The sequence below is a fragment of the Nannospalax galili genome, unplaced genomic scaffold (assembly GCF_000622305.1).
Source record: "Nannospalax galili isolate Female #2095 unplaced genomic scaffold, S.galili_v1.0 scaffold318, whole genome shotgun sequence".
NCBI classification, from domain to species: Eukaryota; Metazoa; Chordata; class Mammalia; order Rodentia; family Spalacidae; genus Nannospalax; species Nannospalax galili.
The window spans coordinates 691945-719833 of NW_008341889.1; the positions used below are offsets into that span (position 1 = coordinate 691945).

The window sequence follows — 27889 nt, forward strand, 5'->3', positions numbered from 1 at the left end:
TCTCTGTTCTTAATTGCTAGTGAAAGGCACAAGTTGATACTATTTCATATACACTGTCTGCACTTAACACGTGTTTTGTTAGTTTTATGTATGTGTTTTGCCTACCTGTATGTAAGTCACTCGTGTGCAGTGCCTGCAGAGGACAGAAAAGGGTGCTAGGTACTTTGGAACTGGAGTTAAGGACAGTTGTTAAGAGCCATTTGGATACTGGGAACTGAACCTGGGCCCTCTGCAAGAGCAGGCAGTGCTTTTAATTTCTGAGCCATCTCTCCAGCCCTAACTTGTGCCTTTGGGGGGGGGGCAGTTTATTTCCTTTAACTTATGACTCTTGTGCTAATAATAACTTGTTCTAGATTATTTTTTTTTAAGCATAAGCTTAACTTCCATGACCAGTTTTCTAGTCAGATACTTTTAATTTGGAATTTTGTGCCTCGAATATATTCCCTAAGGATCTTATATTACCAATTTATATAATTCTATGACTTAAAATTGTCACCATTCATCAAGTTTGGTATAGGTCACCCCCTGTGCTGCATTATCTATACTTCCTTCAGTCTATATAACAATAGAGGGTAAGAAGCTGACATTTATAGCCAAAGGTAACAGTGACAGAGATGGAATTTAAGCAATGATTTCTTGCTTTAAAATCAAAAGTGTATTTCCCTTCTTAGAAAACATCTTCCATGGGCTTCCAAGCTCTTTAAAAGCATCTTACCTTCTGAGTTAGGAAGTGAAGGTGGCCGGGGATGTTTTGCTGAAGAGCTTGAAGACATGGCCCTAAACTAGATTCTTAACCTCAATGCTGTAACATCGGGAAAGTTCTTTAAAGCACAGCGGGAACTGACCACAAGAGACTATTAGCTTTTTTCTGTGATGATCTACGGCCAAAGGTCTGTAGCACACTTTATTATCATAACTGTTAGTACAGGATGCTACTGACTTAGTGGTTAACTTTAACATGTAAAGACATAGGACTCATTTTTCTGTTTCCTGTCTGCTTGTTTGCTGTGGCACACCCTGCCAACCATGATGGTCAGAAACCTTGGAAGCCATGAGCAAATTTAGTCATCCTTGGTTTCTGTCAGATATTTTGACTTAGCAGTGAGAACAGTAACATACATAGTGTGGCTAAGATGTGTGTACTATGAAAAGGGAGAGATGGGAGTGTACAACCAAGAGGAAGAACATTAGCAAGGCTGTCTTCTACTCAGTGGCTACCAGTTTTAATATAAGCAGGGAGGGAGGGAGAGCCAAGGGAAGGGTACAGGACTCAGATTAATTCTGGATGTATTGCTTGAAATTCTTCTGTGTGGAGGTCTTCAGAAGGCTACTGGAAACATGAAACTGGGGTTCAGAAGACAGATTTTAGACCTGTGAATCTAAAGAGGTTCCAGAATATGTTTAAAATCCTTGTGATCTTTCTGCCATTTGTGTAACCTTTACTGTATTGTCCCATGTCCAGATGACTTCAAAACTATTTACTATTTACTTTCATAAACATAAGAAAAATAAGGCTATTAAAACATCATTTGGAATTAAAGCAACATTAATGGTTTTATTAATTTTTATTTAATTTAAAATTCTTACTAGGTTCAGACTCGTAACTGGTTGGTGACAGATCAAAAGTGGATGCAGAGTCACAGGCTCTATTAATTGTTGGAGCCTCACCAATGCATGTTATTTCGCTTCTAGAAATAAAGTTTAGAAAATTTGTAGCTTTATTTGCATTAAAGGTAGAAAACAATATACTTTTATTTGCAATTTAATTATGCAAGTTACAATTTAAAAGTTTACCATAAATTTTATATAATTCATATCTTTTTAGACATTTTATACATAATAAAAACCAATCTATAAAATTTAACAGTAATCAGAAAATGTCCTTCAAAAGGATTTCCTTAAATTTTCTGCTCAGCACAAAGCTCATAATTGCTAAGATACTTCTCTGTAGTAAGGACATGAGCTCAGGTCATTAAATAAAAATAAACATATTTGTAGAAATGTATCATAGAAGAAAAGAAGGTGCACAAAAGCATGCACTTGCACATACTTTCTGAAAGGATGTAAACTGTACTTTAGGCACTGTCGTCTCTTCCGATTTCCTTGATTAATAAACAGAATTTCTGATGTGCAGATGCTGCTGCAGAAAGATGACTAAGGCCACTACGTGCAGAAAAGCATGTGTGATGCACAAAAATATATATTCCAAAAGTAAAGGTCTACAATGATAGTAGTTTGATATCTGAAAGGCGTGGAGTATCCTCTTGTAATAAAATAAACCTGTGTCACAAGAGATCCTGTCACTGGTGTTACCCGATGTGAAGACTCTTTTAAAATGCAGACTTTTTGTTGCTATGTTCTACAGGTGGCTGCATAGCTTTATACCATACAATAAACAGACAACCAATTTTGAGAGCCAAGTCCTTCTAAGATCTAATGTGAATAAACATTCGAGTATGGAATGCTTAACAGATAGTGGATTTTTAAAATGACAGCCTTCAAATTTTCCATGTTTATCATATTGCATAACTGAAATTTTATCTAGTAAGTGTTCTTTCAAGCAGAATTCTGTTCCAGTCTCTTCATTTCCCTTCTTTCATACTGTATAGTGGGTCCACAAGTTTATTGTGTACATGCATTAAACCTTAAAGAAAAAAAGCACAATTCGAGTTGCATTTTTGTTCATTTTGAACTGTGTTGTACTTCAGAAAAGATTTGTAAGGTACAATATTTCTAAATGATTAAAAAGGTCATTTATTGAAAAAATGAAACAGTTTAACATACCAATTTATAAATATCAGAGTAGATCTAGAACAAGTACAGGTACATTGGGAGTTCAAAAGTAGTAGTTCTTGTTTTGAGCATTAGAATGGCAGGGTGACAACTTTGAGTACGGCTTTGTTAATACATTGTGTCTAAAAGTTGTGCTCATTTTGATTCTGTGGCAGTTCCTCTGGTAGACTCTGACTAGGGGCTCAGAACTGCTGTCAGACCAGGATAGCTTCTGTCTGCCAATATATGACCCTATGCATACTTTTGGGGGGGGGTTATATGTATATGTGTTAATGTTTGTGCATATGTGTGGGTGCCAAAAATCAACAGCAGGTGTCTTCCTCTGTCACTCTCCACCTTATTTTTTAGACAGAATTTCTTACTGATCATGGAGTTCATTAACTGTGAAACCAGCTGGTCAGTAGGTTCTGCGATCATGTCTGCCTCCCCAGCCTTAGAATCTCAGGCTTGCATCACCATGCCTGCCTTTTTATGTGGGTACAGGTGACTGCACTCAGTTCAGGATTGTACAGTAGGCACTTTACCAACTGATCCATATCTCCGTTCTCCATACATACGCAGAAATGCATATTTACTAAAAGGCTTAATTACAAGCTCACAGAAATTTACCAAAAGTGTGTGCAGATACCTGTATTATTTAAAATTTTATTATAATGCTTGTAAATTACCTGTTAAAGCCTGTCTTCCAGTTATTCATATGTTTTAATGTCCTATGTACTGTATGTCTTTTGAAAAGAATGTATTTCTTAAAAGATTGTCTTTGACAGAATTAATGAACTAAATAAAAAATTTATACCTTGGAAAGCAAAGAAGTAAGTTAAATTTTCCAGGTCATTAAGAACTTAGTAGAGGCTGTGGAGAAAGGCATTTGTAATTTAGTTTCTTCAAAAAAAATTAGGTTATTGGATTTGGGTGAATGGTCCCCCTGAGAAAAACATGTTCTTTGGCAAGGTGGCTGCAAAAGCTTCCTAGAACCCAAACTGCAGATGATCCCTTGCATAAGCCAAGGGCCCTGGGACGGGTTGCTATAGGTGAGAAGCCCCGAGAGGAATCTTCAAAGCAAGGAAGGGGCAACATTCTGTTCTCCAGTGCAACTGAAAGTGGAGGGCTGAGTTCGCAACAGTTTTCTTCAAGGTTTGATCAGCACCATGAATGTCACAAGGTCTAACAGAAGAGGGGCACCAAAGACAAAGGTACTTTCAGATACATCATTTAGATGTATCATTTTGTAGAGGGCAATCTTAGAGACCTCAATTTTCTACTTGATATAATTCATCTATCATTTGCTAACCATATAGGCTTCAAAATACACATGGAACATCAGGAAGATCATTAAGATTTACTTCCTGTTTCATTTTTCTTGACAGCTGAATACAACTCCATTGTGTATACCATAGTTTCATTTTTCATTATCCATCATTTGATGGACATCTAGGTTGTTTCCATGTTCTAGCTATTGTGAACAGACCATCTGTGAACACAAATGAGCATGGTTTTCTGTAGTTGGAAATAAGGGAATAAGAGTCTTTTAGGTATAGGCCCAGGACAGTCGTTAATGCAGAAGCTCACCACTCCTCAAAGTGCAGAGAATACGTGTCAGCAGAGCCATGCTTATCTGCTTGGCCACAAATGGAGAGTCACTCCCACACCACAAGGCTCAGGAAGCATCACAGGCGAGGGCGCCAAGAGAGTTTAAGAGCCAGAGGTCAGGAAGAACCGGCTGAAAACACTTCAGGGCATGACAGGACCATGGCACTTGGAAACTCAGCAGCTGTGGTTGCCTGTACAAGATCAAGCCAATTGACAAGGAAGGGAGAGGGGCTCAGCAGCTCCTACTCTTGAGGAGCTACCAACAGTTAAAGGCTTCTGGCGGAGGGAGAGTCAGTTTTCTTTTAGTGTGGCCAACCACAGTGCAGTGGAGAGCCATACACCCAGGTGTATATGAGCAGCACTAACTGGTCTCAGGGCATTATAAAGGACACAGTTGGCAGGGGCTGGGAGATGGGTGAGTGGATGGGGAGGAGTGGAACAGTGAATATAATAAAAATATATTGTATGGAACACTCAATACTGTACTGAGTAATCTTTAGGCTGCTTTGAAAGTCTTTAGGTTGTTTTTTATTGAGAATTTCATATATGGTTACTGTATTTGTACGATTTCCAACACTACCCCTCTACTCTCCAAATCTTTCCAGGCCCCCAACTCCCTCTCAATTTCTTGACCTATGATTATTATTACATATTACATACACTATATGTAGAGAGAGAGATAGGTATGTAGATGGATGGATGATATGATAGCACTGAGTTCACTTAGTGGCACTTGTGTACATATCTTTAGGCTGACCACTTGGAATTAGACAACCTATCAGGGATTTTGTTAAGGAGAAAACTAATTCTCCCTCCGTCAGCATTCATTGATTGGCCTGTAGCTCTTCATCTAGAGGTGGGACCCTGAAATTTCCCCCAACCACACCGGCATGTCAACTGGTGGTGCCATTATGCAGGTCTTGTCAGACACCACATTGTTGCGATTTCATGGGAACAAGCTTCCCTAACGTGTCTAGAATGCATTATCTAGGAGCGGGTATCCTGTTCCTCTGGCTCTCAGAATCTTTCTACGTATTCTTCCATGATGTTCCCTGAGTCTTAGGTGTAGGAATTCCATTGTACATATATCAATTGGGGCGAGGCACCACATGGTAGCCCCTAGTCTGCATTAAAGAGGAACTCCTGCTGGGAGTGGTGATGCACATCTTTAATCCTAACACATGGGAGGCACAGGCCCACAGATCTCTGTGAGTTCGAGGTCAGCCTGGTTTACATAGTAGTTCTAGGCTAGCTAGAAATCCTGTGGAGAAAAGGAAAAAAGAAAAAAAAAAGGAACCCTCATGCACTGCTGGCGGGATTGCAAATTGGCACAGCCAGTGTGAAGGCCTCAGAAAACTAAAAAGATCTACCGTATCACCCAGCTATACCACGTCTTGGCTTATACCCAAAAGGACTCAAAACGGAGATACTTGCTCAGCAATATTTACTGCTGATCTTTTCACAACAGCTAGGAAATGAAAACAACCTAAATGCCCTTCAGCTGATGAAGGAATAAAGAAATAGAAAACTACATACAGGGCAGTGTCACATTATTTTCAGTGTTTACCCAACTTCCATCTGCATACCACCTTTAAGATTTTCACATGCACGCTTAACATGAACTGTAACTTGTTTCCTTTAAATTGAAGTATAATATTTAAGATTATATATTACATTTCCTAATGTGAGATGCTGTACTCTGTAAGACATTATTTTATGTATCTCTAAGAAAAAGAAAATGAACCAGGTAAGCTATATGACATTGTGCACAACCCAATATCGGCCACGATCAATGTGCTTAGAGGCATTAAAATATGGTAACTCTCTTAACCTTTTCTTCAACCTATTGATGAAATACAGGTTTGGTTTGTTACACTTTCCAATACTCATTAAACATAGTTACAATAAAAGATTTAAAAGGTATATTCATCCATGTCCCAGAAGTATGTCACACACAGCATACATTTTTGTGAACCAGTGACCTATCTATATGACCAATTGATGTTCACTACCAGCTATATAAACAACTGTGTTAAACAAGTGCCTGTTCATACATTTTTAGCTTGCATATGGAGCTTACTTTTAATCAGGAAATAGACTGTAAGTTTAGTGTAGTCTAATTGTTACTTGAAAACTTCCAATATGTCAGGCGTGTTTTTTTTTTTTCCATGTACAGCTCACTGTGGAATTAATTACTAAACTATAGAGAAAAAGAACGATCAATATGCAGAAGTCTGTGCAACCCAACTCTGCTTCTCGGCAGTTTTTCATACTGTTTCTTATGTAACCACTATAATATCAAGTGTAACTTAATGGAATGGATTTGTTTGTGGAGTTTACCTGGGACAGGATCATATATATTCAATGTCAAAGTTAAATATTTCAGCAAATTTTGGATTAAAAAACAAAGTCCTGAAAGCCATTTTTTTCTGAGATGAGTTTTATTTCTTGAAAAGACTGGCTGTTATGTTAGCACAGTAGCCAGTTTTCAATCGGCCACAGTGAGGGAATGAACTCCACAGCCACGTTACCTTTCGTCATCTGCGACAAAGATCTCATATGCACACTAAAAGTCAATGCTTACCTTTAAAGTATTTCACAGTTTTAACTCTAAGTTCTAAAGTAGCATCTTCATCACATACAAAAATAGTTCGGGGATGCTGCTGGAAAGCTGAAACAGTCCACATGTGATTGACTCCTTCTTCTATTGCTTTATACAGGGCAAATGCCTTATGTGCCCCTGTTATGAGGATCATCACCTGAAAAATCATGAGCATCACTGGTTAATTACTAATGAAGACACGCAGAGAGTAGGCAGCTCTGCTGTGAGACATAATACAAGAATGATCACGCTTCATACTGATGTATAGGTATCTGTAAGAATGAAGCAAGACCTGCCTCTGCAACAGCAATGTTAGGAATCTTCGAAGAATTTATAAAATCTGGAATAATACCCCATATCTCCCTAGTCCAGATAAGAAATATATGCTATTTGAGAACAGCCGAAGCTCTAAATAACAGATTAAATCTTAAAAAGTTATTTAGGGAAGGCCAAGGCTCATTTAAGTAGGCACAATTATTTTTAAGTTGCTTCAAACAAAAAAATTAAGGATTGGGGCTCTACTGAAACCTACACACTGCCTTTTCGCAGCGTGACTGACACTCAGAAATGACAGCTCAAGCTTCTTGTTTAAGTTGCTAACATAGGACACAATTGGAGAAGCATGCAACTGTGTGTCAGAATGAATCTTTAACGTCTCTCTGCAGCCAATGTATTTCCCAACTGAGAATGCGTACATGGGTCTACATACTGTTACTTTTTCTTTTCAATTAGTATTCATTGTAAAAACAGTGGGTTTCATTACGACAATTTCACAGACGTACGTACTTCAATCATTTTCACTCCCCAATGGCCTTCTATCTGCTCCCCACACCTGATTTCCCTTCCTCTCCCCAAACACTCCCCTTCGAACTTGCAGGGTCTTTTTATTTTTAATCCTTGATCAAATGAGAGCAACATATTTCTCATCTTTCTGAGTCTGAATAATTTCATTTAAATATAGTATTTTCTCATTACAATTACTAAAAATGTGACTTAAAGTTCTAATATTTATCACAGAATTTTTATATGCATGCATATATATTTTATAGCTAGATCTTTTAAAATAGTAAGAAATGAAAGATGAATAGATCAAGATAGCATATATTTGTCATAATTCAATTTGATTTTCATATGACCACAACGTACATGAATATATCACCTAATATTAAAAGCACTTACTTAAAAACAAAAATTCACTAGTTTGACATTTGTAAGGCAAGTAAAATGTTAGCAAATTTGAAAATTAGTTTTCCTTGCTGGACATTATTAGCCAGAGTATTTTAATATTGATGTATCTTTTACAGAAAGAACCAAAATGAAACATGTACATACAAAATTGTGTTTATACAAACACAAAGATACACATGCATTATTCCTCTATTTCAGGTCTTCTATAATAACTGTATTCAGGTACTGCAATCTAAGCCCCTCAGTGATTAGCATACAGTCTCATAGGAAGTCCGTGACCAGCAACAGACTGCTGCTTTAAAGATAACACTTATTTGTATAAGTGTGTATGGGTATGCATGTGGCATGGCACACATGTGGAGGTCAGAGGATAACTTGCACTACTGTGCTTCCTCCATCTGGGACCCATGGATCAAATTCAAGTCGTCAGACTTAGTGCCAAGTGCTTTTTACCTGCTGAGCCATCTTGCCAGCCCCTAGCAGATTCTTATACCAAAAAAAAATATATATATATATACTCTTACCATACAATATATGAATTATAGTCCTTGGTGAGCACTGAAATGAACTGAAAATAAAACCTGCACATTCATAACCGCAGAAGCTTTATAACTGTAAAACTCTGGAAGTAACCAAGACGTACTGTAACGGGACTAGATAAACCTGTAACATCCAGGCTTGTAACAATGCAGCTATATTCAGTGTTAAAGGAAATAGCTTTCAAGCCACAGAAAGTCATGGAGGAGCAGTGACTAAATATTACGACGAGAAAGTGACCAAGTTCAAAATACTGCACACTGTATGATTCCAACATGTGACCAGCTGAAAAAGGCAGAAGGGAAACAAAGCATCAGAGATGGACAGATGTCAAGAGAGGAAGGGGTGAATAGGCAGAGCTCAGAGAACATTCTGGGGCAGTGAAATTAATCTTTTACACACTGTATTAATGAGAACATGTCACTATATGTTTATAAAAACTCCAATACCAAAAGGGAACTCCAATGTAAAATATGAACTATAAGTGATAAAGTGTCAATGTAAATTTCATCAGTTGTAATAAACATTTCGTTCTGATGTCAATGTTGATGGTGGAAGAGGTTGTATATCAGTGTGGGAAAAAGTTATAGGTGGACACTCAAACTTTTCACTCACCTTTTCTGTAAACCTAAAACTGCTCTAAAAAATATTCAGTTGAAAAATTACAAAAGACCAATGACAAAAGAGATTCTGTCTAAATTAAACCCAGTTTAATTGATGTTAGGAAAATATAAACTACAACCAATTTGCTTCAAGAGAATGCTCTGAAAAATCAAGGAACCAAGACAGGTCCTTGAAAAATAATGATGCTCTAGAACAGTTTTGCCATAATGATCTTGTTTAGTGTCATGGTGAAACAATTATGGTCGATGAACAGCAACATAATTTCATAGAAAAACTGATGAAATATTGCCATTTAAATAATGTTCTGTTGTGTCATTCTAACAATTAGCATTTTTGTAACATTAAAACTTAAATCCTGTTAAATGTAATAAATCTATTTTAATGATTTCAGGCTTATATGTTATAAAAATGTCTGCAATAAATATTTTTTCTACATTATTTGTAAGATTTCCATCCTTGAAAGTATTTTTCTAGTACGTATGACTTAGATGAGGAGCTCATATTTTGGATGAGCTGTTGCATGTTCAAGTCTAGATATTATTACTCATTCATCATATCTATTCTGCCTTCTTTGAGACCAGAATAAATGAATTTCTAGGTTTCCACTAATTTAACCACTGACTGTCAATTATATACCAAGTGCAATTCATTCTGTTATTCTCAAGGAAGAAAATGACAGCCCAATCACAAAGCTAAAAGTTAGGGTCTACTATTCAGAGCAAGCATCTCCTTAAAAATTATATTTATCTTTAGTCTTTTGAGGGGGGCTTTTTGAGACAGGGTCTCCCAGTAGTCCCAGCTGTCCTGGAGCTGTCCTGGAACTCACTATGTAGACCAGGCTGGCCTCAAACTCAGAGATCCACTTGCTTCTGCCTCCCAAGTGCTGGGATTAAAGGCATGCGCCACCACGCCCGGCTGTCATATATATTCTTAAATATATTAAATTTACAAGGGATTCAGAGCTAGATGGACTGTTTCTGATAGAAACCCATATAGCCACCCTCTGCATACAGTCAAGAAGCACTTTATACTAAATCATCCAAGTGCTCCAAAACTTTGTAGGATGCTAGCTCTGCACATCTGTCCCACTACTTTTTGCAAGAATATTTCAATTCAAAACGAAACCACGTTATTAAGATTTTAAAGCCTCAAGCTGGGAAGCAAAATTGGCAAGTGAATTAGAAACCCAACCAAGGCGGAGCTCGCTTCTTAGCTACCCATTCCAGAAGACTGACATTTACTTCATTCTTAAACATGCCAATGAGAATGACCAAAGCTAATAACTGAGAACTAAAAGTCGTTTTACAACTAGGATGCACCTAAAAAACTAATTTTGCATTACTCGACAGCAAAGATAAAAGGCTAAAGAACATTTCTTACCTCTCTAGCATCCATCACTGTCCCCACACCAACAGTTAGAGCCATAGTTGGCACTTTTGCTAAATCGCCATCAAAATATTTAGCATTTGCCAAAATGGTGTCCATTGCCAAAGTCTTTAATCTTGTTCTTGATACTAAACTGGATCCTGGCTCGTTGAAAGCGATATGACCATCTGGACCTATTCCTTTCAAAACAGACACATGGGCACATTCTCGATACAGTAAACATTTTATTAAATTTCAACATAGTTGTAAAAGCAAAGACAGAACCATGAACACACTTACCTTATCTTATTTCATAGCTGAATTCCTAATATTGTATTAAAATATTTATTTCTACATTCGATTCAACAAATACCTCCATGTTTGCTATATACACAGCATGGAATAGCATGATCCTAATATCAGTAAAGTACTGCACTGATGTAGCACTATTAACTCTATAAAGCACTTTCACACACATCATCACAACAGAAAATAATTCTGTGAACTAGTAAGATCAGGCATTGAGCTTCCCTCAGCACCACCTCTGGTTAGCACAAAAAGAAACTGATGCTCAAGGAAAATAAATAGCCCTTTGGGTATCATAATTAATTTAGTGAACACTGAGACACACTCATATCTAAAGCCTCCTATTGCTGACTTTACTGCTGGTCTTTATACTCACACTTTCCTCGGATTTAGCTTTAATTTGGGTGAGAAAATTACTATGCCTCTTTTAGATTTGCTTTCTCATAAAATGTATAGATTGGACAAGATATATATATATATATAATCTATATATAATCTATACATAAAATGTATAGATTGGACAAGATATATATATATATATAATCTATATATAATCTATACATAAAATGTATAGATTGGACAAGATAATACCTAGGGTAACAGTTTTTTTTTCAGAAATTTTTACTAGAAGCCATTTTACACTATAACACACAGACACACACACACATGCATCTAAAACACAATTCAAGGAAAAAATGGCATGAAAACATACTTAGCCTCACTGGGAGCCAATACCAGCTACTTTCTGTTACACTACATTTCACGAACAGAGCAAAAAGGAAATAATGGGTGTTACTTGCTGTACTGACTTCATGACTTAAAGAGTAACAACCACAGTTTGAAAAACACTAGTTTAAGAAGATCAATACTCTCATTATGTTCTCAGATTGCTGCTAAAATATGGAAAATAACATGATATTCCTTATTTGAAGAAAATGGGAGGTAATTGCCTTGATAATATAAAGAATCTTTCAAAATCAAATTTTAAGCATTTACCTACTAGTCAGATTTACGGAAACTTCAATAAAAAAACTAACACTGACAATCCTCTAAGTAATGAAAACATCATTTATATTTATTCTCTACACGTTTACTTTAAGGAAATAGTAGTTATATTTTACTGGCACTTGATATACGATTCTAATAATTTCCTAAGCTACAGTAAAATATAACAAGCTATAATCTAGTTTTGAAAGAGTTGAAAAAAAAGAATACTCCATGAAACAGAGACTTCAAAAGCACAACAATCTTTCAATCATTAATGTAGGATTTACATTTTTAATAGACATACATGTAGTTAATATGCAGGGTTATTTCCACTCAAATGTACATAGCTGCTTGTGATATATTTCCATTACATTTAGCCATTTATCTGTAGATTTTCAATGTATTTTACTTGAATGTATTCATATGTACTAGTACATGTATACTGCTCTTTTACATATGTAAAGAGTAAAGGATAAAGATAAGAATATAAAAGGTCCAGAAAAAATATCAGATGCCTACTAAGACCAATATTAATGTTCTTAGTAGCAATCTGGGCTAGAGAGAAGTGTATTGATAACTTGAACTTATGGGCAAAGTTTAGAGAAAGAACACATTTGCCTACTGGTCATAAGCAATGCAAAAACTGAGATTTCTGATAATGTTTTAAGTTTAGCTAATCCTATTTTGGCCTTTAAGTCTAAATTAGGATATCAGCATCTATATGAAACATCTCAAGAACCCACTGCCTGGATTGCCTTTCCTTTGCTCCTACATTTCTGTGGTAGAATATAAATTCCTTTGAGCGAGGGCTTTGTGTTCATCTCTCTACAGTGACCATTCGAAACAACGCATTACATACTGGAGACATTCAATGATGCACAGCTAAGTAAGTAGGTAGTTACTTTTCTTCGGGTGGCTCAGAGTTTCCCCAGCTCCATCCCTCCTGCTGTACTACTCACTACAAGTGGCAGGATGGCTCAAAGATAATTCCTGATGTCCCTGTTAGACAGACAGACAGTGGCCTACAGATAAGGACTCTGAGCTGAAGCAATTCAAGTCACTCTCTAGATCTGATCTTTACCTTGTAAAGAGAAAGAAAACACAGGAGATACTGAATGTCTGCACTACTGATAATGAGGCCTGGCTTCTGAGATCTGATGAAGCTCTTCAGTTCTTTCCAAAAACAAGTGTGTGAATGCTTCCTTAGATGATTCTGTGAATATTGCCAGAATCATTCCAATTGATACACTACTAGTCCCATTCCATTAGTCCATCCCTGTGACTGGCAAACCAAAAATTTAACAGCATAAAAAATTAAAGTTTTCCTCACTGTCTTCTTTTAACTTTATATAGACAAAATATCAACTAAAAATTTAGCGATATATATATATATATTTGGTCCTTTTGAGACAGGGTCTCCCTGCAGCCCCAGCTGTCCTGGAACTTACTATGTAGACCAGGCTGGCCTTGAACTCACAGAGATCTACCTGCCTCTGCCTCCCAAGTGCTGGGATTAAAGGCGTGCACCACCATGCCCGGCTTATTAATTTATTTTTTATTTTTATTTTATGTGTATATTGCCTGCATGTGTTAAGTACACCTGTGTCATGCAATGCTCACGAAGGGCAGAAGAGGGCGTCAGATCCCCTGGAACTAGAGCTACAGATGGTTGTTAACCAATATGTGGGTGCTGGAACTCAAACTTGGGTCCTCTGCAAGAGCAGTCAGTGTTCTTAACCACTGAGCCATCTCTCCAGCCCCTGTTTTTGAATTTCAATAAAACTTTATTTGTGAGCCTGGAGAGAGCTCAGTGGATAAGAGCACTCACTGCTATTGCAGAGGATCTGACTTTGGCTCCCAGACCCCACACTGAACAAACAACTCAAAACTGTCTTAACTCCGGGAGATTTGCTCCCCATATCTGGGCCCCAGGCTTAAGAATGAATTAGAACCAGGTGTGGCAGAAGCAGGTGGATCTCTGAGAGTTCATTGTGTACAGAGCAAGTTTGAGGTCAGCCAGGGCTACACAGTGAGATCCTGTCTTGAAAACAAACAAACTAAACGAACAAATAAAAGGATTTGGTTCATCCCAAGGAATATATGGTATTTTCTCTCTTTTAATTATTTATTTATTAATTGGTTGATTGATTTGATTGATTAATTTGATTGATTGATTGATTGATTGGTCTTTTTGAGACAGGGTCTCCCTATAGCCCCAGCTGTCCTGGAACTCACTATGTAGACCAGGCTGGCCTTGAACTCACAGAGATCTACCTGCCTCTGCCTCCCAAGTGCTGGGATTAAAGGCGTGCACCACCATGCCCGGCTTATTAATTATACTTTATATACAAAATCCCACAGCTGTGTATCTTACTGCTGAGGCTAACTGAGGGACTCAGGAGGCACCTTGCCTTTTCTCTCAATACTTCTGCCATCAGAGGAAGAATGAGAACTTTTCAGAATATTCATTTCCTACTTTCTACACAGGGAAAGGAAGGCCTGCTCTAATGGCACTGGGTGAGCGACAGCAAATTATCATTCTGGAGCCCTCCTAGTCCTTCTTCCAATTCACAGTGGAGGAAGAAACAGAAATGGAAACAAAAAACCACCTTGGCTTCAAGCCCAACCTACAGTCTCTATTCCAACTTTACCTTTAATAAAGCTGATATTTTGATCCCATTTGGCACAGTTCTTAGTGTTTTTATTAACCAAACCCTGGAACAAAAGAAGGGTAAGTGGTAAGACCCAGATACCAAGCCTCATCTTTAAAATTCCAAAGATAATGATCTAGAGCAAGAAACGCAAAGAACCAAACAAGATTCTTTCAGGAACAAGTGCATGTCCAGAAAACAGTTTGCCCAAACAGGAAACCAATCATCATAAGCTAACTCTTCTCTCTTCAAACACAGAGTAATTATGTCCTTTAGATGGTACACACAGACTGTCAAACCCCAGATCATCAGACTGCAGTGAAAATGTTAATGGAAAAGGTAAAGAAACTTGCTTAAAATATTTTATTTTTCAGGGGGAGGAAATAAATAACTATAGGAAGCTTGAGATAAGTTAGTTTTTAGAAAGTGACAGTAAGAGCCAGTGATAGGAATAATTTATACTCCATCTACTTAGACGGGAGAGGTAGTATTTATTTTTAGGAAACAGGCCAAAAAACATTTAGCTGAAAAGAAGTGAGGAATGAGTTAAAAACCAATGGGAAGAGATGAGTGTTATACCAGAAATACTGGCTAAGAGAGGTGCAGCCTTCAAAAACACACTCAACTAATAATGCTTCCTGGAAGGCAAAACAAAGAAGAAAAAAGATTCTTTATCAGGAATTCCCCTGCCCAGTGAATTCTATTTCCTGGCAGTGGGTCTACAAGGAATTTGTCAAATGGGTCCTTCTGCGACATTTAACAAATTATAAGGGAAAATAAATGTCCACAAGTGAAAACATAATTCAAACACACTAACAATTAACCTCTAACATCTAACATGTGTTTCTGATGTAAAGATAAATGAGAAACATTTCTTGATAAAACTAAAATAAGCTCTTTAGATACATTATATTCTAGTCATTTTATTTTGATATGGAATTTAAGAAAATTTACTGTTTAAACATTCTCAAACATCTAGCGTCTCAGTGTTAATGCTCACACATAGAAATGGCAATTATTTCAAAATTGAACCAGTACAAAACTGGGGTGTGAAAGTCTTGCAAAAGATTACTAAAGTAATATTAGTAAAATTTACTAAAAGTAGATGACATTCTATTTTAAAATGCAAAATATGAATTCTTGCTCAGACAATTAATAGTTCTATCTACACAGAATCAACAGTATCAGCATTGGTACACACTGTATAAAAATTAGCATTGTAGAAATATTTCCTCAGAGGGGCTGAAGAGATGGCACAGCAGTTAAGAGCACTGACTGCTCTTGCAGAGGACCCGGGTTTGAGTCCCAGCATCCACCTGGTGGCTATGAACCATCCTTAACTCCAGTTCCAGGGGAATCCAAAGCCCTTTTCTGACCTCTGACAATGCACGACACGGGTGCACTCACATGCATGCAGGCAATACGCTCATACACATAAAATAAAAATAATAAATAATTTTTTTTGGTCTTTTTGAGACAGGGTCTCCCTGTAGCCCCAGCTCACTATGGAACTCACTATGTAGACCAGGCTGGCCTTGAACTCACAGAGATCCACCTGCTTCTGCCTCCCAAGTGCTGGGATTAAAGGCGTGTGCTACCACACCTGGCTATGGCTCATTTTTTTTTTTTTACACAACTAAACACTTGTAAGATTGACCTGTATGTCTTATCTCTACTCTTTTTGGTTTTCATGCCACGACCGGCATAAATAAAATATTTTTTTTTTAAAAAGAAGTATTTCCTCAGAGAAGATTTCAGTTTCCCTGTGTTATCTACAGAAGTATATACATAGAAGCAATTCTGTAAAGAGCTTGGGGAATTCAGTGAATTAAGGGATAACTGGTTAGCCTCTACAGTACACAGAGGACAAAACTCAAGTGACTTTACCAGCTATGTGCCAAACACTGTTTCCAGGCATTTTAAACATGGTATAGAACAATTAATTTTCAAAAATGTTGGAAAAGTTAGTATTAATTGTGTCTTACAAATGAATCAGTGACACTGAACTTCAAAAGACTTACTAGGCATACGCAAATGCTATAGTAGGGTGCAAATTTACATCAACTATAAAACCCAAGAGCAACCAACCACCTCAATCATATTCAGTCACTTCAAGCATGAATTCACCTCCACACAGCTCTGCTTCACATCTTTCTGAGCAGTTTTCTCATAAATTAACTGTAAGATATATATAGTTAGTTTGGAGCATTAGTATTTTTAGCTGAATAATAAGAAATCTGACAAAACTATTTTGGCTTTCATTTAATTTATATTTTGATGGCAATTATCTAGCTTTCTCAAGGTGTTTTATACTGATAACAGTCATAATTATTACAAAGGAATAAACTGTCATTTTCAGTACATTATGCACACACATCCACACATATATAAATATTTATTTTTAAATTATAAGTGGAATTTGGTCAACTAAACATTCATTCCCTTTGGAATTCATTAGGCTATTTATATAATTTAACTTATCTAATGTTTGATAATAAAAAATTATTTATTCTTAATTGATTTGGATGATCTTAATACAATTTGAGTGATCTAATAAAAATACACCCATTAATCATGTGTATATTTTAGACTCAACTCTATTTGATAAGTCAACTGTGCTAGAGCTTTAAAGAATTATTAAGAAAGTAAAGCTTCCACTTAGGAAAACAAACCAGTAACTCATTTTTAAAGATGTGGCAAAACATCAGACTTAAAGAGATCATCAGAAGAGCTTAATGATGATTGGGGACAATTTCTCAAGGTGCAATTTAAACAAATAGTTAATTGTTTGAATTTTAAGTCTATTTTTGATCAAAATAAAATTGGAATCAGTCTGTTTCCATTTTTATAATTGGGCATTAACAGGCAGTCACCGGTGTTCTTGACATTATGCATTGCTGACAATTTTTATTTTTTTAATTTTAATGCACCTACTTCTAATATCAGCAAGACAAATGATTGATGACAATGTTTCTTACATACCTCCAACAAAAAGATCTATTCCTCCAGCTTCTTTTATTTTCTTTTCAAATGCATCACACTCTGCTTGCAAATCCGCAGCATTCCCATCAAGGATATGAGCATTATTTGGATCTATGTCAATATGCTTAAAAAAGTTATTCCACATATAAGAATGGTAGCTTTCAGGATGATTTCTCGGAAGTCCTATATGAAGTTAATGTTAAAAAATAACTACTTCCAAAAATAAACTTTTCTCTACCACATTCAACTTTCACATATTTTATATCAAGAACATGATATGCCTGTATTACTTTACATGTATATCTTCACAAAATTAATATGTAAAACATACATGAAAATACTATTATCATTTTCATTTTATAGATGAGCATGGGGCTTGACTTTTCCAAAAGTCACAGAAGGCTGGGATGAATACATAGGAAGTCTAGTTCATGCAAATAGTCACTTCATAGTTCTAAAGCACACACAGAAAACGTTAACCAGCTCAATTACCTAGTAAAATAAATTGACTGTTCAGCCAAAATTTTGGCCACATTCCCCCTCTATTCATCCTACATGTATGCAAAGTTACACATCATCATAACCCCTTGGCTATCACTTATACTGTCACTGAAAATGTATTTTTAGGTAACAAACTATAAAAGCTTCATAGCTACTAACACAAATAGTATTTGAGAAAACCTTTACTAATATCTCTCTCTCTCTCTCTCTCATCACTTTTATTTTTTTTAAAAAAATATTTTATTGGGGCTGGAGAGATGGCTCAGTGGTTAAGAACACTGACTGTTCTTGCAGAAGACCCAGGTTCAAATTTCAGCACCTACACGGCAGCTAACTGTCATAACTCCAGTCCCAGGGGATCCAACAGCTTCTTCTGACCTCCACAGGCATTGCACGACATGGGTGCACTTACCAACATGCAGGCAATACACACATACACATAAAATTTTAAAAATAAATAAAATTAAAAAATATTTTATTTATTGGGCTGGAGAGATAGCTCAGCAGTTAAGAACACTGACTGTTCTTGCAGAAGACCCGGGTTCAAATCCCAGCACCCACATGGCAGCTAATACCCATCTGTAACTCCAGTTCCAGGGGATCTGACAGCCTCTTCTGTCCTTCTCAGGCATTGCAGGACACAGGTGCACTTACCTACATACAGGCAATACACGTATACTCATAAAATAAAAATAATAAAATATTTAAACTGGAGTTACAGTCAGTTTTCTTAACCACTGAGCCATCTCTCCAGCCCATCACTTAATTTTTCATAACACTTTATTTTAAAAATATTTTATTTATTGTTTTTATCTTATATGTATGCATGTATTGCCTGCATGTAGGTAAGTGCACCTGTGTCATACAATGCCCACGGAGGACAGAAGAGGCTGTAGGATCCCTGGGACTGGAGTTATGGACAGTTGTTAGCTGCCATGTGGGTGCTGGGATTCGAACCCAGGTCTTCTGCAAGAACAGTCAGTGTTCTTAACCACTGAGCCATCTCTACAGCCTCTAACAACACTGGTTTTAATTTACCTTAAGGAAAGAAAGGAAGGGGGCTGAAGAGATGACTCAGTAGTAAAGAGCACTGGCTGCTCTTGCAGGGAACCCGGGTTCCATTCTCAGCACCCACATGGCAGCTAACAACCCTCTGTAAATTCAATTCCATGGGAACCTAACCCTCTTTTGACATGTGTGGTTATTGTGCGATATGGGTGCACTTCTGTACATTCAGGCAATACATGCATACATAAAATAAAAATAATAAATATTTTTTAAAGGAAAGAAGGGAAAGAGAAGAGTTAAAAGCAGAAGGAAAAGGAGAGCAGGAGGAAGGAGAGAGAAAAGGAGGGACAGGTTGGGGGAGATAAAGAGAATGGTTGAACTTTGAAGGAACTAATGTTCAAAGTTATAGAGGAGGTAAGTGGCAGAGTCCCTGGTGAATGCAGATTTTTCTGATTTCTAGTCTTGTATTCACTCTATCATCCTGTGCTATCATCACACAAACACAGACTTAAAAAAAAAGTTTTTTAAAGAAATATTTGTTTTATTTTACGTATAAGTAATTGCCTGCATGAATGGATGTACCACACCTGTGTACCTAGTGTCTGGGAGAGGGCGTTGGACCCTTGGAACTGGATTTATAGATGGTTGTGAGCCACCAGGTGGGTTCTGGAAACAGAGCCCAGGTCCTCTACAACAGAAGCCAGTGCTCTTAACTGCTGAGCCACCTCTCTGGCTCTCCAAATGCAGATTTTTTTTTAAAGTTCCAAATCTCATCACAAAGCAGTACAGAGCAGTCTAGAAATAGATCCATATTAATTTAAAACACAAATATATAAATATTCTAAAGATACTTTATTCAAAATGTAATATAAAACACTTGAATATATCTTACCTACATATTCATCCATATTAAAAGTCTTCACATATTTAAAGGAAAGGTTTCCACTCTTGTGATACTCTATTAGTTTTTTATAGCATCCTAAAGGTGTGCTCCCTAAAACAGATAAAGATAGCTTCTCTGATATAACTTGAAAATCTTTTTTTTTTAATTATACTTTCTATTATGTTCTATGTTTCAAATTAGGGGTAAACAATCATTAACTTAAATACATATTCAATTATCAAAAAGAGTGTGAATTAGTTTCATTTCGGGATATCTTGAAACTTTATTAAACCACAATTTGATCAATAAAGCTGGAAATCCACCAAAATATTTTAACAAAAAACTAAAGCTTGAAACATTATTCCTGAGGTGTTCTCAGTATTTGGAATTGCTACTGCAGATTATAAAATTAAATCAGAGGACACATTGAATGAAAAGAAAAACATTCCACTTGCTGAAAAAAAGATGAGTTGTAACATAACTGATGCATAAATTGGTAAGTACTCACCGAAAGAGAAAACAGAGCTAAATTTAAGTATTGTCCCTATTTTGAAAGTTGACTCTAAAACTGATGAAGGACTGAAAAAAAAATGTTTTTAGTTTGCACTCCTGTTTCTCACTTCCTGTTTACCTTCAGCCTGATTCCTTAAGAGGCAAGAGTGAGAAAGAAAAGTGTAGCACGTTTAAGACAGAGCGGATTTCTAGGGAGCCTTTGCCACTGACGCTTCATCTGAGCACTAGATTTTACTATTTCATAAGGTGATTATTTGATTTTATATTCTGTGAAATTAGTTGATTAATTCAGCAAGAGATTTGTTTGGTTGTGCTTCCTGATATGACACAAGGAAGATAGACAAATTTACCTACTTGTGAAGGCCTCTCTCCCTAAATTTGCTATTATTACTACAAAGCGAAAGGCATGTGCTCTTCCTAACACATGAGTTAACCCTCTCTGTCCTGGCTGGAGTAGATTCAGATTCCTAGTCCATCCATTATCACAACGCAAAACCAAAATGCACTACACACACACACACACACACACACACACACACACACACACACACATCTCCTGAAGTAGTAGATCTAAGTAGTTATTTAGACATCTGCTAGACTAAACAGTCTCTGTCTTAAACAACAAGGAAGGGACACTCAGTAGTAGACTGCCTCTCATTTATTTGAGATGACAGAATAGAAGTTGCCATAAATAATAAATACCACATATGTTCAGAGATCTTCATAAAGCTAAGCATATGTTAAACCAATAATAATAATGTAAAAGCCATGTGATTAAATATCAGAGTTCTTTTTCAAATATCTATAGCCCATTAGTATGAAAACTGCCATATTTAACTGTGTTTTCTCTTCTTCCTTTCTAGAAGCATAGAGTTATGAGTCACTCGATTGAAGGTCATAGGAATTTTTTAAAAAGTGTGAAGTTGGGGCTGGAGAGATGGCTCATCAGTTAAGAACACTTGCTGATCTTCCAGAGGACCTGGGTTTGATTCCCAGAACCCACATGCAGCTAACAACTGTCTGTGTAACTCCAGTTCTGGGGGATCCAACGCCCTTTTCTGGCCTCTGCAGGCTTTGCACAACACAGGTGCACTTACACACATGCAGGAAATACACTCATACATATAAAATAAATGAATATATTTAAAAAGTGAGAAGTTAGGCTCGGTATGGTGGTGCATGCCTTTAATCCTACCATAGGGAGGCAGAGGGAGGCGGACCTTTGGAAGATCAAGGTCAACCGGCTCTACATAGTTTCAGGCCAGCTGGGGCTACAGAGAGACCTTGTCTCAAAAAGCACAAATAAAATAAAATACTAAGTGAGAAACTGCTACAATGGTGGTGAGGAAGAGGAAAGTAATTTTCTAATTTTTAATCATTGTGGTTAAAGAAAAACTGAAAGAGATGGCACTGAGCCACTGTTAGAGACATTCCATTTTATTAGTTTCTTTATAATACTCATTTACTACAAAAGCAACATTTAGCAAGTGCCTTCTATGAGTCAAAGATTAACAGGACTTCTTCTAAAAAGAACTCACCATACATTGATGTGAAGTATAAAACTCTGACACAAAGAAAAATGTAAAAACCTAGAAGAGTTTTAACATATGACAGTGAACCAAAGAAAAAATACAACAGTCTTCCTTGTTAGAGGAACAATCTAAAAAAAAAGATGGCATGTCATTAAGACAAGAAGAAGGGCTGGAATTCTGACAATGATAGGGTGATCTGTAATTTAAAAAAGCAAAGAATGAGGAAGAGGTCAAAAGGTAACATCTGCATGCTTACCATGTGGCCAGGCATTCTGCAGGTATTTTCACACATTACCTGGGTGAAACCTTGGGAAATGGTGGAATCTTTCTTATTGAATATGTAAGATCTGGGTCAAAAAGATGAAAGAATCTACGAAATAGCAGGCGGTAATGAAGCCAGGGATTCAAATCCAGATATGTCTAGGCCTAAAACTCAAAGACAGAGCACTGCAGCAACATGAGTGAAAAGAGGTAGAACATTCAGGCCCATTCTTTGAGCATAAGCAGTTCAATTCACCTGCAGCTCAATTCCATGGAGAGGAAAGGTGGAAATAAGGTTTGGGGAAGATCAGGCCACAATATAAAAATCCTTATATAAATAGCTCACTTAAAAAATATACACACACTCTACAGAGACTGTGCTTGGTGAGAGAATAATTAATATACAGGATGTTGCCTCCAACCACAGATACGCATGTTCCAGTTTCAGAAGCAGTGGAGGAAGAGGGAGAAAACATAACTAAAGGTGTCAGTGGACAATAAAGGGGAAGAATATAAAATGGCAACAAATGCTTTTCACATATAATTCCTTGACAGGCGTGCTAGTAAACAGGCATGCTACAAAAAAAGGTGCAAATTTAAATACACAAAAATATGTCCAAGTCTGGCATGGTGGTGTACTCCTTTAATCCCAGCACTTGGGAGGCAGAGGCAGGCAGATCTCTGTGAATTCTGAGGCTAGCCTGATCTACACTGTGAGTTCCAGGCCAGTTGGATCTACAGGAAGACCCTGTCTCAAAAAGGACAAAAAAAAAAAAAATTCTAATAGTCACTAACAACTGGAATCCTGGAGCCTCTCTGTATCTGCACTCAAATTACTATTTATCTATTTTTATGGGTAATAATTAAAACAATATGATTAATATAGGTAGCCTAAGTGTAAGTCATTTATAGTATGCAAACACTTGTTCCCATCAAAGCCACATGACAGAAACCTGCTGAGTGTGGCACTTACTATACCCATTTCACAAAAATCTCTCTTTGTAATTCTCACCAAAATCTTCTGCCCCAGACTAAAAGAGAAAAATAACAAACCATCCAAATCATCTAGAAAAATATCATTCGTAGAAATTGCCAAAGCAAAAACAATAATGACTGTAACTTTTATGTAGTTGAACTATGTGGGAGGAGCATCATGGGAAAGGCATTTAAATAATATACTTATGAGAAGCTTACATTTATATAAACAATGTGCATATACACTGAGTCTCAAATCAGAATTTTAAGCCAGCATGATGATGATGATGTTAAATCTTTCTTGCATGTAAGGAAGTCAAACCTCAAGGTATGTAGAATAAACTCATTACAATCACTAAAAACAGTTCTGATTCAGATGCTCTTTGCAAATATCAAAAGTTAATAACATGAAAGTGCCAAAAGAACAAATGATACTTACTGTTCATTTTGTGAGACAATTCTTACCAGAAAACGAAATGTAATAAAATATTTAAGTAGTGTTTAGGTTTATTTCTGGATAAAAAGATAGAACTTTTTAAACTTTGCACCCAAAATAGTTCTATAACAGAAGGAAAATAAATAGTAAAAGCCAACAAGAGCCCATGAGGCAAGTAAGGTGAAATTCAGAGTAACAGTGCATACTTTAGGTTTTACCTATTATTAATAAGAAAGCTCAGCTGTGAATAAATATATGAATAATGGAACAAAGGAGCACTAGAAAAAGGCACAAAAATATTATGACAACATTTAAATTAAGGTATTTCCTACTGCATTTTGGAGTAGGTGAAATAGAGTTTTAATACAAACAGAATCAATATGTAGATACTATAACCAACTCCACATTTTTCTGACCTTATATACTAATATGTTCAGTGACATACAAATAATTAAAAGGAATCCTATTAATTCCAAAACCTTAGATATTCTGAGTAAAATATGAAAAGTGGATTATTATTACCTGTTGGTAAGCCCAGTATAAAATATCTGTCCTGTCCAGGTTTGAACTGAATGATACGATTGCAGATGTATTTGGCTGCCCATTCACTGGCCAAGTCATAGTTATCAAGAATTACAAGCCTCATTATTGGTGATGCACAGTTTTCAGCACAAGCTGTTCAAACCTGTGAAAATTCCATTGTAGAGTACTTTACACATTTTTTATACACTCAGAGTGAAATATATTGATTTATTAAAGGACATTACTTAAGAAGAACATATACATATAAAAATAAAACCTATACTTGTGAAATAGTAGTGACAGCCATTCTCATTTGAGCTAGCTTTAGGCAGTGGGTTAGGTCATTTAAATGCATGTACTAGTCCTTATATCATTCTTGTGAAGTAAATACAATGCTCATTTTAGAAAAGAAAATGAACTGACACACTTTGCCTGTGATTACACAGGTTAAGTGGCCCAGCAGAATTAAAATTCAAATGAAGACATTGTATACACCATATATAATATATACTCTTACTAAAGCAACATGAAACATCCCTGAAGACAGCATGCTTCATTAAGTACAAAATAACTGCAGTAATGACTTAGCAACTCTGAGTTACTAAAATCTAGAATTGTCCTTATAAATACCATAAAAATCAATTTTTCCTCCTGTTAAAAATGTTGAAGTGTCACCACTCAGAGATAATTCTCATTATTAGTAGTTCCACATCATTCAGTTAGCTAATGCACATATATACACAGGATGCAGAGGAAGAGCTTTTAAGAATGAGATCACACCACACATATTTTTCACAAAGATTCAGAAGAAAAAGAAAGCAAACTAGTGAAACCGCTGGCCTCTGGGGGAAAATATTCTTCATGAAAAGCTATTTTAGTTCCTAAATGATTAAGTTTAAGAAAAATTCATTATATAAATATTAAGAGATGAGCGTTGTAGACAGATCTACCACCAAGAAAGGTACAGAAATCAGCATTATTATACTACCACACCCAGATTGATGTAAAAATGTTTTTACACTAGTAACATTTGTACTATAACCTATAACCACAATTCTGAGGTTCACTGCTTTTGTTTTTTTGTTTTGCTTTTTTGAGACAGGGTTCCTACTCCTCCCCCGACCCCCCTAGCTCAAGCTGGTTTAGAAACTTGCTATGTCAACCAGGCTGGCCTCCATCTCACAAAGATTGACCTTCCTCTGCCTCCTAAGTGCTGGGATTAAAAGGCGTGTGGCACCAAGCCAGGCCCACAATTCTCAGACTTAAATTCCCAGTTTTACATTTAAACAGATAAATTGCCAACAGCAACCCTTCGGTGGTACAGTGGCTTCAGCATCCCTGTTCTGTATCCTCACACTTTTACAGAGAACACTAAATCAAATGTTTTAAGCTAACCGAAACAGAAGGTCTCACTACAATGAATGCATGGAAACAAAATGACATCCTTAGAACATGATTTAGAATTCTATCAATTATGATCATAATCTAGAATTCTGGAACAATAACAAGAGGTAAACAGCATTTATAGAAAAGAAATTACATAGCAAACTTCAGGTCAACAAGTGAACTCAGCCTCAATTTAAGTATATCAAAACTTAACGTCCAAAATAACCTCGGGGGTTTCAGTGGTTAAGAACACTTGCTGCTCTTGCATAAGACTGGGGTTCAGTTCCCAGCAACCACAGAGGGTGGCTCACAACCACCTTTAACTCCAGTTCCTGATCCAACACCTCTGGCCTTCACAGGTGCCTGCACTCAACATGCACATACCCACCCACAGACCCACATGTATGCATATAATTAAAAATAAAAATAAAATCTTAAAAAAAAACCAGAATTATACCAAACAATCCAAACAACTGCTGGCCATCAAAAGCCATCAAAAGATATATTCACTTCTAATAAGACTATTCAGGAAACAACAAAAAGAAAAGACTGTAAGAAGAAGTATATGATCTATCCTGGGCATCTTTTTCTCTGCTCTACTCATCACAGTCACTAGGGCTTAATTCTGTGTTAAGCATTAAGCTAGCCTCTACATACACAAATTTGATGCTATGGACCCTATTATTAAGGGGCATTTGATCCACTCAGTATGTTCTGGTGTTGAAAATTAATCCCCCTTTTCAGAAGCAGAAACTGCAATTTCAAGATGTAAACTGCTTAAGTTATAAACCTAGTTAAGTTTTAGATGGAGCTGAACTTATAACCAACTGTACCTGATACAAAGACCCATGTTTCAAATATGCCTTATCCGCTGGGAATCACTTAGGATACGTGTTAAAAGCAGACTCACGCTCCTCTCCCTCTCCCTGGACAGTGTTCCAACAAATTTTGAAATGGAGTTCAAGAAATCTGTACAAATGTAGGTTATTCTAAGATGGGCTAAAATGAAAACAGAACATTATCCATTTCAATAACAAAGTTTCAAGCAAATCTCTCGGAAGAACGGTGCAGGCAAGTTGCGTGCGGTTTTCAACTGACAGCAAGCACAAAGTTCGCCTTCAAAACTCCTGAATGAATCGTCCTCAAGACAAAGAATGTCTTCTAATACATTAATTTAGGTTTTTAAGACGTGACTTTTCCAGTTTTTGCCATTCATCCCGACCTAAACTACCAATGCCTTTGGCAACTTCTGGCATCCTGACCAGATAGCATTTAAACCAAAGCGGCTCTAGGCCTGTCTCAGGTGCTGATTCATTTGCTCCTTGCATCCCTGGGGGAAAAGACACCTGAACCCAAGCCTCAGAACTTCGATCTGGGTGGGAACTTCTACGCCACGTAACTTCCACAGCTCAGCAGTGGAAGTTAGCCGAGTAGAACACTGACCCTCCGCCCGAGCCTCAGCAGCACCCCACACCTTGGCCAGAGAAGGTGGCGATGCCCTGCTCGGCAGGTGGCCGAGCTGGCGGGGAGGACCCAGGCGGAGATTCGCGCCCCGCCCGGAGCTCCTCGGCTGCCGGCCTGCGAGCTACAGTGGCTGCCTCGGGCGGGAGCATCGGCGGAGCGTGGGCAGCCGTGGGAGGACAGCGGGCCGGGAACGGCCTCGGAAGGGTGTCCTGCCTGCTGCGAGCGCATCCAGGCTGCACGCCCCAGCCGGGGGCCCGCGCCCCACTGGGCACCGAGCCCCAGTGCGACGTGCGCCCCAGGCCCCGTCCCAGCCCTCTGGGGAGCTGCACCCCTAAACTCACCGGCGGAGCTTACCGGCTCTCCTGACGCCGAGCAGCTGGAACTAGCAACACCCAGCAACCCGCCAGCGACCCCAGCAGGTGAGCAACAAGGAAGCCCAAAGACCCGGATGCAGACCCAAGCGCAGGAAGGGACCAAGGAAGACGCCGCGCATGCGCACTGCCTCCAGAGGGTCTGGGAGAAGCTCACTCTAAGCCAGCTACCCTTCTTAGCAGGACTATCTCTTCAGTTTCTGGGGCATCCACTTGCCACTATTTTGTAGTTGTGTTTTAAATTTCTCTGAGGATGAATTACAGTAGATTCCTTACATTTATTTGTATATCACTTGTAAAACTGTAATGCTCATGCATAACTTTAGTTGCTTATTGATAATAATGTAAATTACTCCATCACTTTACTCCAGTTATTTCATGTTTACCTTAATCAGCATAGCAAAGTAGCTAG

At 37.4% G+C, this 27889-nt stretch overlaps 1 protein-coding gene across 5 annotated transcripts; it reads right to left on the reverse strand.

Moving 5' to 3' along the window:
* Nucleotides 1-1528: 1528 nt before the first annotated feature.
* Gnpda2 (glucosamine-6-phosphate deaminase 2) lies at nt 1529-27594 on the reverse strand. Of its 5 annotated transcripts, none has more exons than XM_029565696.1 (8): nt 27461-27543; nt 26476-26611; nt 24257-24419; nt 20027-20128; nt 17626-17808; nt 10715-10899; nt 6968-7142; nt 1529-2644 (listed from the first exon to the last, which is right to left on the reverse strand). In XM_029565696.1, exons 3-8 carry the CDS (start codon nt 24378-24380, stop codon nt 2583-2585), a joined length of 831 nt encoding a protein of 276 aa, XP_029421556.1. In that variant the 5' UTR covers nt 24381-24419; nt 26476-26611; nt 27461-27543; the 3' UTR covers nt 1529-2582. The 5 variants fall into 5 exon arrangements, with proteins under 5 accessions (XP_029421556.1, XP_029421554.1, XP_029421555.1 ...); XM_029565694.1 differs by having other exon boundaries at nt 26476-26641; nt 27448-27539; XM_029565695.1 differs by having other exon boundaries at nt 26476-26641; nt 27461-27534.
* Nucleotides 27595-27889: the final 295 nt, after the last annotated feature.